The sequence below is a fragment of the Megascapheus bottae genome, chromosome 35, assembly GCF_031878675.1.
Source record: "Megascapheus bottae isolate mThoBot1 chromosome 35, mThoBot2.hap1, whole genome shotgun sequence".
Taxonomy (NCBI): Eukaryota; Metazoa; Chordata; class Mammalia; order Rodentia; family Geomyidae; genus Megascapheus; species Megascapheus bottae.
In genome coordinates this window covers 3,245,599-3,260,016 of record NC_143543.1, presented here as the reverse complement: position 1 = coordinate 3,260,016, position 14,418 = coordinate 3,245,599, and the positions used below count along the sequence as shown (strand labels likewise).

The 14,418-nt window shown below is 40.5% G+C and overlaps 1 protein-coding gene across 1 annotated transcript in view; it reads left to right on the top strand.

The window, feature by feature from the left end:
• Bcat1 (branched chain amino acid transaminase 1) overlaps positions 1-11,838 on the top strand; it is a 35,681-nt gene extending 23,843 nt beyond the window's left edge. Inside the window, exons 8-11 of the mRNA XM_090324434.1 lie at positions 1,714-1,799; positions 4,505-4,645; positions 7,582-7,656; positions 9,295-11,838. Coding sequence (XP_090180560.1) covers positions 1,714-1,799; positions 4,505-4,645; positions 7,582-7,656; positions 9,295-9,336 — 344 coding nt within the window. The 3' untranslated portion in view covers positions 9,337-11,838. The remainder of the gene's footprint in view (positions 1-1,713; positions 1,800-4,504; positions 4,646-7,581; positions 7,657-9,294) is intronic.
• The last annotated feature ends 2,580 nt before the right edge of the window (positions 11,839-14,418 follow it).

Below are 14,418 nucleotides of genomic sequence, written 5' to 3'. Positions count from 1 at the left end.
TGCTGTTCTTGGAGCTTGGCAAGCTTTCAGAATGGTCCAATTTGGAGTGACCAGAAGTGAATGAGTGTGTGTATGTGTGTGCACATATGTATATGTGTGTAGTAACTATGTAGAGAGATGAGTGCACTTAGCCATTGTCTGTATACATAATTTATTTTGAAACCATTAACCTATCTAAACACGGCTAGGAACAATTTTCTTCTATACAGAAAGCAATTTTCAATAGGTGATTTTTCTCCTTGCCCTTCCTCCCCAATGAACCAAGCAAATATATATTGCTGTATCCTAGCAAAAGAGGATCTATTTGTTTGCTTTTTTTTTTTTTTCAGTTTTCCTCCCTGGCACAGTATGATGCCAGGTTTTTGTTTTTTGTTTTTGTTTTTTTTGCCAGTCTTGGGCTTAAGCTCAGGGCCTGAGCACTGTCCTTGGATTTTTCTCAAGGCTAGAATTCTACCACTTGAGCCTCAGCACCACTTCTGGCTTTTTCTAAGTATGTGCTAACAAGGAATCGAACCCGGGTCTTCATGCATGCTAGGCAAGCACTCTACCACTAGGCCAAACTCCCGCCCTGCAATGCCAGGTTTTTGTAAACATAAGGTAAATATGGAATTTGGGCTTCCTGGAAGAACAGTTTGGAGCTGATTTGTGTCATGCTCTTGGCTTCAATCCAGTGGACAAATCACCCATGTTTATTCCTTCTCCTGTAAAATAAATATTGAATGAAGTAAGTTTACATTTCTTTGTTGTCATTTTTGTGTCAATCCTGGGTCTTGAACTCAGGACCTGGGCACTGTCCCTGAGCTTCTTTTGCTTAAGTTTAGCTCTCTACTACTTGAACCACAGAGACACTTCTCGATTATTTTTCTTTTTTGAGTAGCTTATTAGAGATAAGAGTCTCATGGACTTTCCTGCCCTGGCTGGCTTTGAACTGCCATCTTCATATCTCAATCTCCCAAGTAGCTGGGTTGACAGGCGTGAACCACCAGTGTATCACCAAGGCCCCAGTTCTACCTATTTGTTTTAAAACTGTGTGAAAGGATATTAGGGCAGCCCAGACACTCATCTGATTTCCCTCACAGTTTCTTTTTCTCTGACCAAGTTTCCAAGCTGACTTAATGAATTCTTCAAGCAAGTTGAAGAAGCTGTACTTCAATTCTTCCCCATCATGGCCAGTGTGGCCAGTTCAGTGTTTCTGTCTGGGTTTACATGAAGGGGATAAGAATTCCGACTGAGGGTGCTGGAGCAGGAATGGGTCACAGGGCTTCTTTGTGAAGAGAGATTGTGCAGTTGATGGACCAAAGGTGATGCAGAGAGAGTAATGGATGGACTAGGATGCTGCCCTCTTGTGATAGTGAGGGGAACTAGAAGTGCTTCCATAACCAGACCCATGTAAGATGTTATTATTATTATTATTATTATTATTATTATTATCTGATTTAGTGATGTGCAACAGAGTTCACCCCCAACCTATTTCTGGGAACACAGAATCCTCTCTCTCTCTCTCTCTCTCTCTCTCTCTCTCTCTCTCTCTCTCTCTCTGTCTCTGTCTCTATCTCTGTCTCTCTCTCCTCTCACTTGAACTCAGGGCCTCACACTCTCACTTAGATTCTCAAAGCCATTGCTTTGCCAGTGGAACCATGCTTCCACTTCTGTCTGGCCCTTTGCTGGTGAATGATTTAAAATTTGAAAGGATTCCAAATTTCTGATTTACAGAGGAAGAACTGGCAACTCCACCCTTGGATGGTATCATTCTTCCAGGAGTGACCCGGAAGAGCATTCTCGAGCTGACCAGGGAATGGGTAAGGGCCCTTTGACACTGGAACCTTGTTGTTCTTGTTATTGGCTGGTTCTGGGGCTTGAACTCAGGGTCTGGGCACCCTCTGAGCTTTTGCTCAAGCTTAATGCTCTACTACTTTTAGCCACAGCACCATTTCTGGTCTTTTCTCAGTAGTTTATTGGTGGTACGAGTCTCATGGGATTTTTCTGCCGAGGCTGGCTGAGTAGCTAAGATTACAGGCATACACTACCTGTGTCTGGCTGACATAACAAATGCATGTTGAATGAGCCGATTGTTTAGAATAGATTGTGGGTTAGAGTTTGTGAATTGTGAAATGAAACATTCCCCACTGTGGCCAGGAGAAGGCGTGAACACCCTGTGACATAGATTTCAGAAGCCCGTCTGTTACCATTTCTTTGGAAAAAGACCAAAAATAAATACTATAAATGAAACCCCATTTCAGCAGACAACTCTTAACTGCCACAGCGTGGCTGGCACATCAGATGATAACTTTTGCCAACTGCTGGTAGAACTTTTCCAGCAGCTTGTCCAATCTTAACCGTGTGTGGTATGGTTGAAAGTTGTACTCAGGAATTTGTTTTATTAATGTACAAAAAAAAAATGAACTGAGAACAGAAGATTCAGTGATAGTTGCAAAGTGAAAATGGATTTTAGGTAACATGAAACCTAGATTATCTTGATAAAGGGCCTTTCTTGGTTTTTCTATTTGGCTCCTTAGCTATAATTGATTTTAAAAGGTTATTTAAAAAATAGTGAAACCATAAATGTGTCAAAAGGCATTTAGATGATCAATCTTTGGCCAGACAAATGAGATTGCCCAAAGATAATAGAGAATAAATGGCATCAAAACAACTCTGTTTATTTACAAGAAATGATTGGTGGCTGGGAGTTTGGCCTAGTGGTAGAGTTCTTGCCTTGCATGCATGAAGACCCGGGTTCAATTTCTTGGTACCACATACATAGAAAAAAGCCAAAAGTGGTGCTGAGGCTCAAGTGGTAGAATTTTAGCTTTGAGAAAAGTCCAAGAACAGTGCTCAGGCCCTGAGTTCAAGCCCAGGACTGGCAAAAAAAAAAAGAAAAGAAATGATTAGTATTTCTTCTTGTTCTATCTCCCCCCCCTTATTTTCTTCCAGAATACAGAATACAGCTTGCTTCTTTTTTTTCCTTTCCTCCCTCCTCTTCTCTCCTACTCTCTCTCTCTTTCTTTGTTTCTTGCCAGTCCTAGGGCTTGAACTCAGGGACTGAGCACTGTCCTTGGACTTTCTCAAGGCTAGAGCTCTACCACTTGAGCCTCAGCACCACTTCCAGTTTCTTTTGTGTATGTGATACTGAGGAATCGAACCCAGGGCTTCATGCATGCTAGGCAAACACTCCATTTGCCCACATTCCCGGCCCACAGCTTGATTTCAATAACATTCCCCCCGCCCCCCGTATTGTCATTGAGTACTTGATTCATCTGGATGCAGTATAACTACATTTGCACAAGCAGTATTAATTTATTTTTGCTAGTACTAAGGCTTGAACTCAGGGCTTCTTGCTCAGCTTTCTTGCTCAAGGCTAGTGCTCTACCACTTTAAACCATGCCTCCAGCTCAGTATTTTTGGTTTTGTTTTGGAGATTAATGAAAGGGAAGAATCACTTGGACTTTTCTGCTCCAACTGTCATTGAACTACAGTCCTTTAGATCTCAAGCTCCTCTGTCGCTTGGATTACAGGCATCAGCTACCTGTCCGGCCATAATGAGAGAAATTGAACTCTAGAAACCACCCTGTTTCTATCTCGAACCTATTTTTCTGTCCTTGCAAGTTTATTTATGGCATGTAATATTTTGAATTTTGCCAGTGATTTTAATGTTCATTTTTACATATTGTGTGCTGAGAGCTGTGGATTGGGATTTGAAGCCAGCTCGGGCAGGAATATCCGTGAGACTCTGCTCTCCACTGCATCACCAGAAAACCAGTAATGGAGCTGTGGTTCAAATGGTAGAGTGCTAGCCTTGAGTACAAAAAGCTAAAGATCAGTGCCCGGGCTTTGAGTTTTAGCCTCAGCACTCACATAAACAATTAAAAAAAAAATGTTAAAGACACAGAAGAAAGTGGACCAAATTTGGAGACAAGCTCAGATCTGAGTTCAAATCCAGTCTCTGCCATGTATTAGCTGTGTAGGCTCAATAATAGCTCTCAACTTTGCTGGACCTTAATTTCCTAACCTATTATACATAGCTACTAATATCTAGCTTAAGAGTTAAAGAATGGGTCTGTGCTACGTGGTAATTATATCTATTAATAATACTGGAGTGCCATCCATTGAGATTGGATAGGAAAATCTATGTGAGCCATGTATTTAGGAGGGGCTTGGAATGAATGAATGAATGAATAAAAGTTACAAAAAGTGGCATGCATAAAAAATAGCCTATGTATCTGCTGAATGCCACATGTTTCTCATCCCAGCGGCTCAGGAGGTTGAGATCTGAGGATTGTGGTTCAAAACCAGCTGAGGCAACACATTCATGAGACTCTGATCTCCAATGAACTACCAGAAAACTGGAAGTGGAGCTGTGGTTCAAAGGGGTAGAGTACCAGCCTTGAGTGAAAGAGCTCAGAGACAGCGCCTAAGACCTGAGTTCAAGCCCCAGGACTAACCAAAAAATAATAATAATAATAAATAAATGTAAAGATTGCCTTTTCTTTTACTGTCTTGCACACAGGGTGAATTCAAGGTGTCAGAGAGGTATCTGACGATGGGTGAGCTGACAAGCGCCTTGGAAGAGAAGAGAGTGAAGGAAATGTTTGGCGCTGGGACAGCATGCGTTGTGTGTCCAGTTTCTAACATCGTGTACAAGGACCAGGTGAGGCAAAGACATCCTTCGCCACCTGCCATTTATTACTTACCAATGGCCTCGAATTGATTTGTTTTTTCTTGGTGTGGGGAGGGGTTTGCCAATCCTGGGCCTTGAACTCAGGGCCTGGACATTATCCCTGAGTGACTTTGTTCAACGTTAATGCTCTCTGCTTTGAGCCACAGCTCCACTTCTGGTTTTCTGGTGGTTTCGTTGGAGATAAGAGTCTCATCAACTTTCCTGCCTGGACTGGCTTTGAACCATGGTCTTATCTCAGACTCTCCTGAGTAGCTGGGACAACAGGTGTGAACCGCCACCGTGTGGAGTTTTGTGTTCTTTTTTACCCAAGGATAAGATATTTTAGTTGATCTGCTATTTGTGCTATTTGAGAAACAACCACGGTGAATACTATAAAATTATTCCTATTTGTATTTCTTTTTCCGGTCTCGTGGCTTGAACTGGGGGCCTGAGCACTGTCTCTTGAGTTTCTTTTGGTCAAGGCTGGTACCCTACCACTTTGAGTCACAGCTCCACTTCTGACTTTTTCTGCGTATGTGGTTCTGAGGACTCAAACCCAGGGCTTCATGAATGCTAGGCGAGCTCTCTACCACTAGGCTACATTCCCAGCCTAGTGTTATTATTATTTTTCAATAAAGTCATTTTCTGGAAATAACAGCTTGCCAAAAGCAAGAACATGAAAATGTGTTCTTGAATAGGAATCTGTGAACTAATAAGTCCCGTTAGAAGTCAATAAGATTTGGAAATAAAATGTACAAAGCCAGAAGAATTTGGGAAAATGTGCTTGTAATCATTAATTCTTCCTTTTCTCTTCTTTTTTTTTGTTGGCCAAGTCATGGGGCTTGAACTCTGGGCCTGAGCTCGTCAGCTCAAAGCTACCGCCCTATCCTTCGAGCCACAGAGCTACTTCCAGGTTTCTGGTGGTTATTTGGAGATAAAGAGTCTCATGGTCTTTAGTGCCCAGGGTGGCTTTGAACCGTGATCCTCGGGTCTCAGCCTCCTGAGTAGCTAGGATTACAGGTGTGAGCCACCAAAGCTCATCTTGTAATCATTCTTCTTAAAAGATGAATTGGCTTAAATGATCCAAATGATCCATTCATTTTCAAATTTGGCATCATAATTTTCTTTCTTTTGTTCAGTGGATTGATTGATTTTTCTGCAGATCTTATTTTATATCATAATTTTATTGTTCTTTAGACATCTGAGTCTAGCCGTTTTATTGCTCATGGTTTTTTAAACTTAGGCACATCATCTAATTCAATATTCTATTATTTTATAAGACTAGTCATACTTATTAAAGAAAAATATCCTATTATTTTCTATGACTAGTTATACTTATTAAATAGGGTTTTTTTTGGAGTAATATTATATTTCTAGATAATTTAAATTGGACCAATTCACTAAACAACCTTGGCATTCAATCACATTTGTTTTTAAGCTCAAAAATTATTTCACCTCTGGAAATAAAGTTTACAGAGTTTAACGTGTTTTTAATGGCCCTGTTTTAAGACGTATTTGGAGCCAAATGCTCCATTTAATTATCCTATTACAGTTATGAACATAATAAGGTAGATGTTTTAAGAACACAACTATTTACTAAAATCAAACCATCAAAGCCTCCAGGCCCTTGAGACATGAACTGGTAAGACTTTTAGATATGCAGGACAGGCAATCTCTCACCTGTGAATTTAAATCCTGCTTTCTAAGACTGTGGACCTTTCTCCTCATAAAAGTTTCTAGAAGCTTCTTTTGTGTAAGTATGGACTTGCTTTAACTCATGCCCCTGAAACGACTGGCTCTAATGTCTAGCAAAACATGGTGTCTTATCCTTTGCCAGATGGTTAAGGGAGGCAGAATTATTCATCCTTTGAGATTCCCAGAATCTATTTTGGCCAGTCCTTGGGCTTGAACTCAGGACCTGGCTACCATCCTTGAGCTTTCTCAAGGCTAGCACTCTATTACTTGAGCCACAGCACCACTTCTGGCTTTTTCTGTGTATGTGGTACTGAGGAATCAAACCCGGGGCTTCATGTATGCTAGGCGAGCATTCTACCACTAGACCACGCTCCCAGCCCTGATTTCCAGACGTTTGAGACATTCTGGGTATTGTATTCAGTACTTTAGGACACAAATAATTCTCCTTGATTTCTTTTTATTATCTCAAAGAGTGATATACAAACTGACAACCATTGGTATCCTAAATTCAGCTGGTAAGAAAAAGAAAGGAACTTGTTTTTGTCTAATTGTGTGTGTGTGTGTGTGTGTGTGTGTGTGTGTGTGTGTGTGTGTGTGTGTGTGTGATTACTGGGGCTTGAACTCAGGACCTGGGTACTGTCCCACTGTTTCTTAGCCTTTTTTTGGTGCTCTACTACCTGAGCCATAGCTCCACTTCTGGTTTTTTGCTGGTTTATTGCAGGTAGTAGCTGAGATTACAGGTATGAGCCATAGGAGACTAGCTATTGTCCTAATAGCATTTTTTTTCTTCTAGTCCTGGGCTTGAACTCAGGGCCTGAGCACTGTCCTTGGGCTTTTTCTCAAGGCTAGAGCTCTACCACTTGAGCCACAGCACCACTTCCAGCTTTTTTCTATATATGTGGTACCAAGGAATTGAACCCAGGTCTTCATGCATGCTAAGCAAGCACTCTACCACTAGGCCAAACTCCCAGCCCTCTTAATAGCTTAAAAAAATTAAAATAGGGCCAGGAGCTGAAGCCCAGGACTGGCAAAAAAATAAAATAAAATAGAAAATAATTTTGGATGCAAAGAATTACTGTACTTAATACATCTGTTATAGTTGAAGTCTTCAAGTTCTAGTCATATATTTCAGTTATCATACATATGTTAGGTTATAGTCTTTAATTTCTTGGTGTGTACAAGTCTTACCTGCAGTCTTACTTTGTTTTTGTTTTTTCCTTTTTATTTCATAGAAATTACACATCCCGACCATGGAGAATGGTCCCAAACTTACAAGCCGTATCTTCACCAAATTGAACGATATCCAGGTAAACGCTGATTTGGAAATAGTACGAAAAGTTGGGCACTGGTACTCATGCCTGTACCAGTTGGTTTCCTTTGAGCTGGTCACAAGCATGCCTTAAAAGCCCAAAGTGTCAGATGCCAGTGGCTTGCTCATACCTGTCACCCCAGCTCCTCAGGAGGCTGACATCTGAGGATCACAGGTTCAAAGCCAGCCCGGGCAGGAAAGTCCAGGAGACTCTGATCTCCAGTGAACCACCAGAAAACCAGACGTGGAGCTGTGGCTCAAACGGTAGAGCACCAGCCTTGAGTAGAAGAAGCTAAAGGACAGCACCCAGGCCCTGAGTTCAAACTCCAATACAGGCACACATCAGAGAGAGAGAGAGAGAAGACAGAAGAAAAAATAACATGACATTAGCAATATTAGAATCCAGGAACCATATATTCTTTTACTGAGCAGAGACACACTGATTCTGACTCTGATTTAAGCTCACATGAAAAGCATCACCTTTGCTCTTCGTTATTAATTCACAGAAACAGATCCATTCATAATCAAAACCACATCTTTTCCTCCACACCTTTTTCTCCTTCATTGCCTGGAACCTCGAGTTTCCAACTAATTCTCTTTACAAGATGGCAAATTGCTACTGCCAGCTGCCTACAGCTTATTTGTGTCCAAAAAAAGTTATGTCAGTAATTTTGACAAAGGAGCTATGGTTGTGCCATGCTTGAAATTTCATTTTTTGGGGGAGAGGGGTGTGGCAAGGAAGTGTTTATGCTTCCTTCGTTATGCTCTGGAAAGTTGAAGAAGAGGGCAATGGAAACCACAAATAATAATAATAATGATAATAATAATAACAATCTTAATTCTAATCTAGATCCCCTGCCAAGATGGTGGATTGGGGCAAGGAACTGTTAAACCACAGATTGGAGTTTTCTTGTAACTGCTGTATTTATTGGTTTTGTGTTGGTCGATGGTGGGGTTTGAACTCTGGTACAGACCCTGAGCTCTTCAGCTCAAGGCTAGTGCTCTACCACTTGAGCCACAGCTCCACGTCTGGTTTTCTGGTGGTTCATTGGAGATCAAAGTCTCATGGACTTACCTGCCCGGGCTGGCTTTGAACCTGTGATCCTCAGATCTCAGCTCCTGAGTAGCTGGAGGCTACTGAACCACCAGCGCCCAGCAGTTTTAACTGCTGTATTTTGATATAAGAATAGTCACTTTGGTCCTCTCAGTTACCATCACATTATTAAGATGAAATACTTTATAATGTAGGAAGGTTTATTCAGCTCATAGCTTTGGAATCTCAAAATCCAAGCTCTGACTCATGTCGGCGTGAGCGTTACTCAGTCTTGAACCAGAAAAAGAAGAGATGGATGGGTTCCACAATCATTTTATTTTATTATTTATTTATTTCCCAGCCCTGTATCTTGATCTCAGGGCCTGGGCACTGCCCCTGAGCTTCTTTAGTTCAAGGCTAACACTGTACCACTTGAGCCACAGCACCACTTATGGCTTTTCTGTGTGTGTGGTACTGAGGACTCGAACCCAGGGCTTCATGCATGGGAGGCAAGCACTCTACCACTAAACCATCTTCCCATCCCCATCGTTCCCTCTCAGGTGAGTTTTTCTCCTGACACTCATTTTCTTCCTTGTCTTGCAGTATGGACGAGAACCTAGCGATTGGACAGTTGACTTGCCGTGAAGGATTAATTGTATCCAGCTTGGCTATTCTTTATTTTGTTGTGTGTTTTCTTGTTAGAATTTCAATAGATGTACCACCTCTTAGCGGTGATGCAAAGCAGAATCAGAAATATTAGTGTGATCACTTGCCTTGTGTCACCAGACAACGCATTGAGGTTGCTGAATGCTGTCTGGACACTTGGTGTCATGGTTCTTTTTTTCCATACGAACCACATGACCTAGATGGTTCCAGAATAATATGATCACCTCCAGTTCACTCAGCCTTGAAATGCTTTCTCCCTTGTGCCAGGGTATTTCTCCCTCACCACATGAGTTGGTTTGGGGTACATCTGAAAGCTGATTGAGTCATAGACCAGTTAGCCTCGTGATTATTTTTACAAATCATGTCTTTGAAGAGGTATAATTTCCTCCTGTTGAGTGATTTTCAGTCTATTAAATCTAATTTAAGGTAAATACTCTCCCCTTTTCCCTTATGTCACCTTTGTTGAAGCTCACATATTAACACTATTGTCGGATCCATTGTAAGCAGGACTTGAGATGGGATTGCTGGGATTTTAGTTTTTCGAATGCTTGGTATACTCACCCAATATAAGAAAAAAAAATGAGTCCATGCTAAGTCTTACTGGATGTGTTTCTGTACTCTACAACCTCCTGGTAGAGTTTGTGTCTCATTCTGGCTATGCATACCAGTTACCTCCTACCATTCTGGCCTTCCATGGATTCATCATGGTTCCAAAATGGTGCCAGGAGTTGGAGGAAATCTTGCTGTGTGTGGCCAGACTGTGTTGGAATGCAAATGGTAACTGAGGAGTTTCATGACATCATACAAACCAAGTGAGTGTTAGATGAGGTGTTACATGCAAACCAACATCCTGCGTTATATGTGTTCACTGTAAACGAAGTTAAGCGTTCCATCCAAAGTACAGAGAGGTGTACCCTGGTTTTTACACTTTAGTTTTTGTTTATGGGGGGCAGGGGATGTGTAGGTGATCTTTTCCATTGAATTGAACTGTCTGAGTGTTTGGTTCAGAAAAAGCAATGACAAATTTTTTTTTCCTTCATGGATTACAATTGATATTGTTTCCTCATTTGTCTTAGCGACATGGTTGAATTTTGATAAGAAAAGGAAAGTCAAGGTTCCCATTTGGAGTTTGGTATCTCTCTGTCTTAATAACATTTACTTTATATTTCTTTTTCTTTCCAGAGCAAGGAAAAAAACAGTGCAAACACTTAGCATGATTAAATGCCATCAAGAAATGATGGCATTTAATCACACAAAGCAAATAAGATTTGATTCTTTTTTCAAAAACAGTTCTAGGTTCTTTTGTATATGTGGGGGGGGGGGTGGGGGCAGGTTGTCCTATGGCCTGAACTCAGGGCCTAGACATGTCCTTGAGCTTTGGTACTCAAGGTTAATGCTCTACCACTTTTTCTGAGCCACACCTCTACTGACTCCATTAGTTAGAGATAAGAGTCTTAAGGACTTTCCTGCCTAGCCTTGTTTGGAAATGAGATTCTCAGATCTCAGCCACCTAAGTAGCCGGGATTACAGATGTAAGCTACCAAAGTTTGACCTGGAAAAGAACTTTATGTTGTTATAATTTCTTTAAGAAAACCAAGAGGACATGTTAATTTTTTTTCTACTAGATGCAGTGAGGGCTAAAGTATATACATTTTTTTTTTTAGTAGTGTGTGTCTGAGTTAGAGTAATAAGACAGGAAAGTGACCTTAATTTGAACTTGTTAAGAGAGAGTGGCAAAAACCATTTGAACTTCTTTTTTCATTCCTTCCTTGTTCCTTGTGTAATGGTAACAGGAGTGTCACTGTCTCACTAGGCAATGATTTGTTCTGCAAGACTTAATTTGTTGTACCACTAATTGATCGTTTGTAGCTGAAGATAGATTTGGGAACACGTGAAACTCATGTGCTTTCCCCCCAAAAATCACCAAATTAATATTGTCGCTGATAGTTGCATAATTGCAGCAATTATTTAATGTGTAATTGGGTGGCGAAAAGAAAGTCAGCGGTTTGCAGGCGAATGAATGTAAACAGAAGGCAGCTACCAATTCTAATCTTCCTTTTGTTGTTCTTGTTGTTGATTTTTACATAAAGACCAAGTTAGTCAATTTCTTCCAGTCCCCCTCAAAATCAAGATTATAAAAAATTAATAATTAGTGAAAACTCTGAGCAATTTCTAAAGAGGTTTACCAAGGAATTTTTTTTTCTCCCTGTGGTAGTTTTAATCATTTATCAGAGATCCTATTCATATCAAAAGAAATGTTAAACTTCTGGTCTATAAAATATGCTTTCTGGCCTAGGGCAGATGGCATAATAAATGAATTCATAATACTTGCTTTACCCTGTGTTTTCAAAAGCTCTAAAGAAAAATGAAAAAGGGGGGGTGGGAAATGAGAAATCTTATTAGGGAATCATGTGATTTTTTTTCTCCTTAGTATAATGAACTATGTCATTAAATGTCTTTTCAAGATTCGGGGAAGCTACATTGATATATACATATATACACAATATAATAATATACAATATATTGTATATTATTATATATTGTGTATATATCAATATATTGTATATTATTATATATTGTGTATGTACAATACATACTCTATATAATATATGCACTTTATAATATATGTGCAATATATACAATATAGCATATTAAATATATAAGTATGCAATATTTTTAATAAATATATACTTTTTTAAATTAGCTGTGGCGTTTGAGCTCAGGGCCTGGGCGCTGTCCCTGAGCTCTTTTCCTCAAGGGTAGCCCTCTACCACTTGAGTCACAACTCCACCTCCTGTTTTCTGGTGGTTCATTGGAGATTAGAGTCTCATGGACTTTGCCTGGGCTGGCTTTGAACTGTGATCCTCAGATTCTGAACAGCTGGGATTACAGTCGTGAGCCACCCGTGCCTGGCTAAAATTCATCTTTGTACTTTTTTTTTTTTTTTGGTTAATATTGTACCTAAATAAGCTGAAATCAGCTGCCAAAAGAATCCTATTTCTCTCCCCCCGCCCCCCAGTTCCTCAGTGTTTCCTGATATTCTGCTTCTTCTTTAGAAAATCGTGTGAAATGGTTTTTGCCATTGTGCTCAGGGAAAAGTGTCTTTTCTCCAGAACGAATGGACTCCCCCTCAGTGAGCGATCATTTCCTGATTGTATTTAGAGCAATAAAAACTCCTCAGAAGCACAGCACTGTGAATTCAATGCCTATAATCCTTATTCCTCTGGAGGCTGAGATCTGAGGGTCTTAGTTCAAAGCCAGCCTGCACTTTTATTTATTTATTTATTTTTGTCGGCCCTGGGGCTTGAACTCAGGGCCTGGGCACTGTCCTAGCTAGCTTTGAGCCACAGCTCCATGTCTGGTTTTCTGGTGGTTCATTGGAGATAAGTCTCAGACTTTGCTGCCTGGCCTGGCTTTGAACTCTGATCCTCAGATCTCAGCCTCCCGAGTAGCTAGAATGACAGGCTTGAGTGGCTGCATCCAGCTTCGTTCTTTATTATTTTATGTGAGACTGGGACTTGAACTCAGTACCTTGCACTTTCACATACTGGCGAGATCTTTATCCACTTAGCCACAGCTCCAACTCCATCTGCTTTTTTTTTTTTTGTAGTGCTATTGATTATTTTATCAGAACCCAGGAGAGCTCAGAGTTCTTGTTCATTTTTATAAATACAAATTATCCTGAGATAAAGAAAAGAATACCCGAGTGGAACTTTCTAGAAAGTTGTCCTTTTGAGGCAAGCTGTTTAAAAGCCTTTCACACAAGGCTAACGGATATAATTTACCCAGATCTTTTCTGGTGAAAAGTCTTTATTTTCACCTAATCACAAGTTTTCACGACTTGAGAATTTTGTTTTTGAATGAGAAATGCTAGATGTGGCAGAGACTCATTTTTCCATTGTTGGGAGATTCCTGTAAAAATGCAAAGTGAAACAGGCGCCAGTAGCTCCTGCTTGTAATCTTAGCTACTGAGGAAGCTGAGTTGTGAGGATTGGTAGCTCAAAGCCAGCCCTGGAGAAAAAAATCCAGGAGTCTCTTATCTACAGTCAGGCAGCAAAAAGCTGGAAGTGGAGGCGTGGTTCAAGTGGTAGAGTGCCAACCTTGACTGAAAAACAAAAACAAAAACCAAAATCTAGTGAAAGCATGAGGCCCTGGTTCCAGCCCCAAAGAAAAAGAAATAAAAAAAAGGGGGGGGATTCTATTTAGTGCTTAGCCCCATCTTTTTTTTTTTCTCTAGTGAATGAAAACAGATTCGTTGCTTGAGTGATTATTGTTTAGTTAGTAAGTCGAGTTTTACTTAGACTTGAAATGCAGTCTCAGGGATGAGAAAACCAAACCAAAAGGCTTCCTCAGCTTCTGTGTCGCTGGTCACTTTTCCTAAGATGGCAGAGACTCTAGAATGTCCCATACACAGCTGTGGATCTAGTCTAAAGAACATACGGGAGGCTGAAACAGGAGGATCGTGAATCTGAGTCTAGGTAACACCTTATAAATTCTGGGATGTTTTCTGGGTGATTTACCATGATAAATAATGGTCTCATCATATACCCAGTTACCTAATCTGCCCCCCACCCACTCCCCAAATTTGGACTTATTTAATCAAGGGGAAGAAGTTTTCAAATCAGAGCTAGGAGAACAGAAAAACTACTTTAATAGGAAATTTTCAGCCACCCCCAAGTCTTGACTTAGTTCTAGCTGTATGAGTGACTCTTGTAATTACCTTTAAGAGGAAACAAATGGATAGAAGGCGATCTCTCATTTATTTAAAGGGTTGGTCTTCATTTAAGACAGTGGAGCAATTTAAACTGCAGCCAGATAAAAGGCATGAAAGGAGAAACTACCTCATTGTTGGACGGCTTAGTAGAAGCACAATTAAACATGTTAAAATGGCTTTGACACGTACGTGCTGAAATCTTAGCTTTTGTACATGGAAAACCAGAGGGGCTGATTAGATTGTGTTGCCAACAGATATTATTGTCTGCTAGGTTTCTCATCAACAGTTTCCTTGCACACGCTTTCTGTTATCAATAAAACAACTTAATAAGGAAGATGGCATGTGTG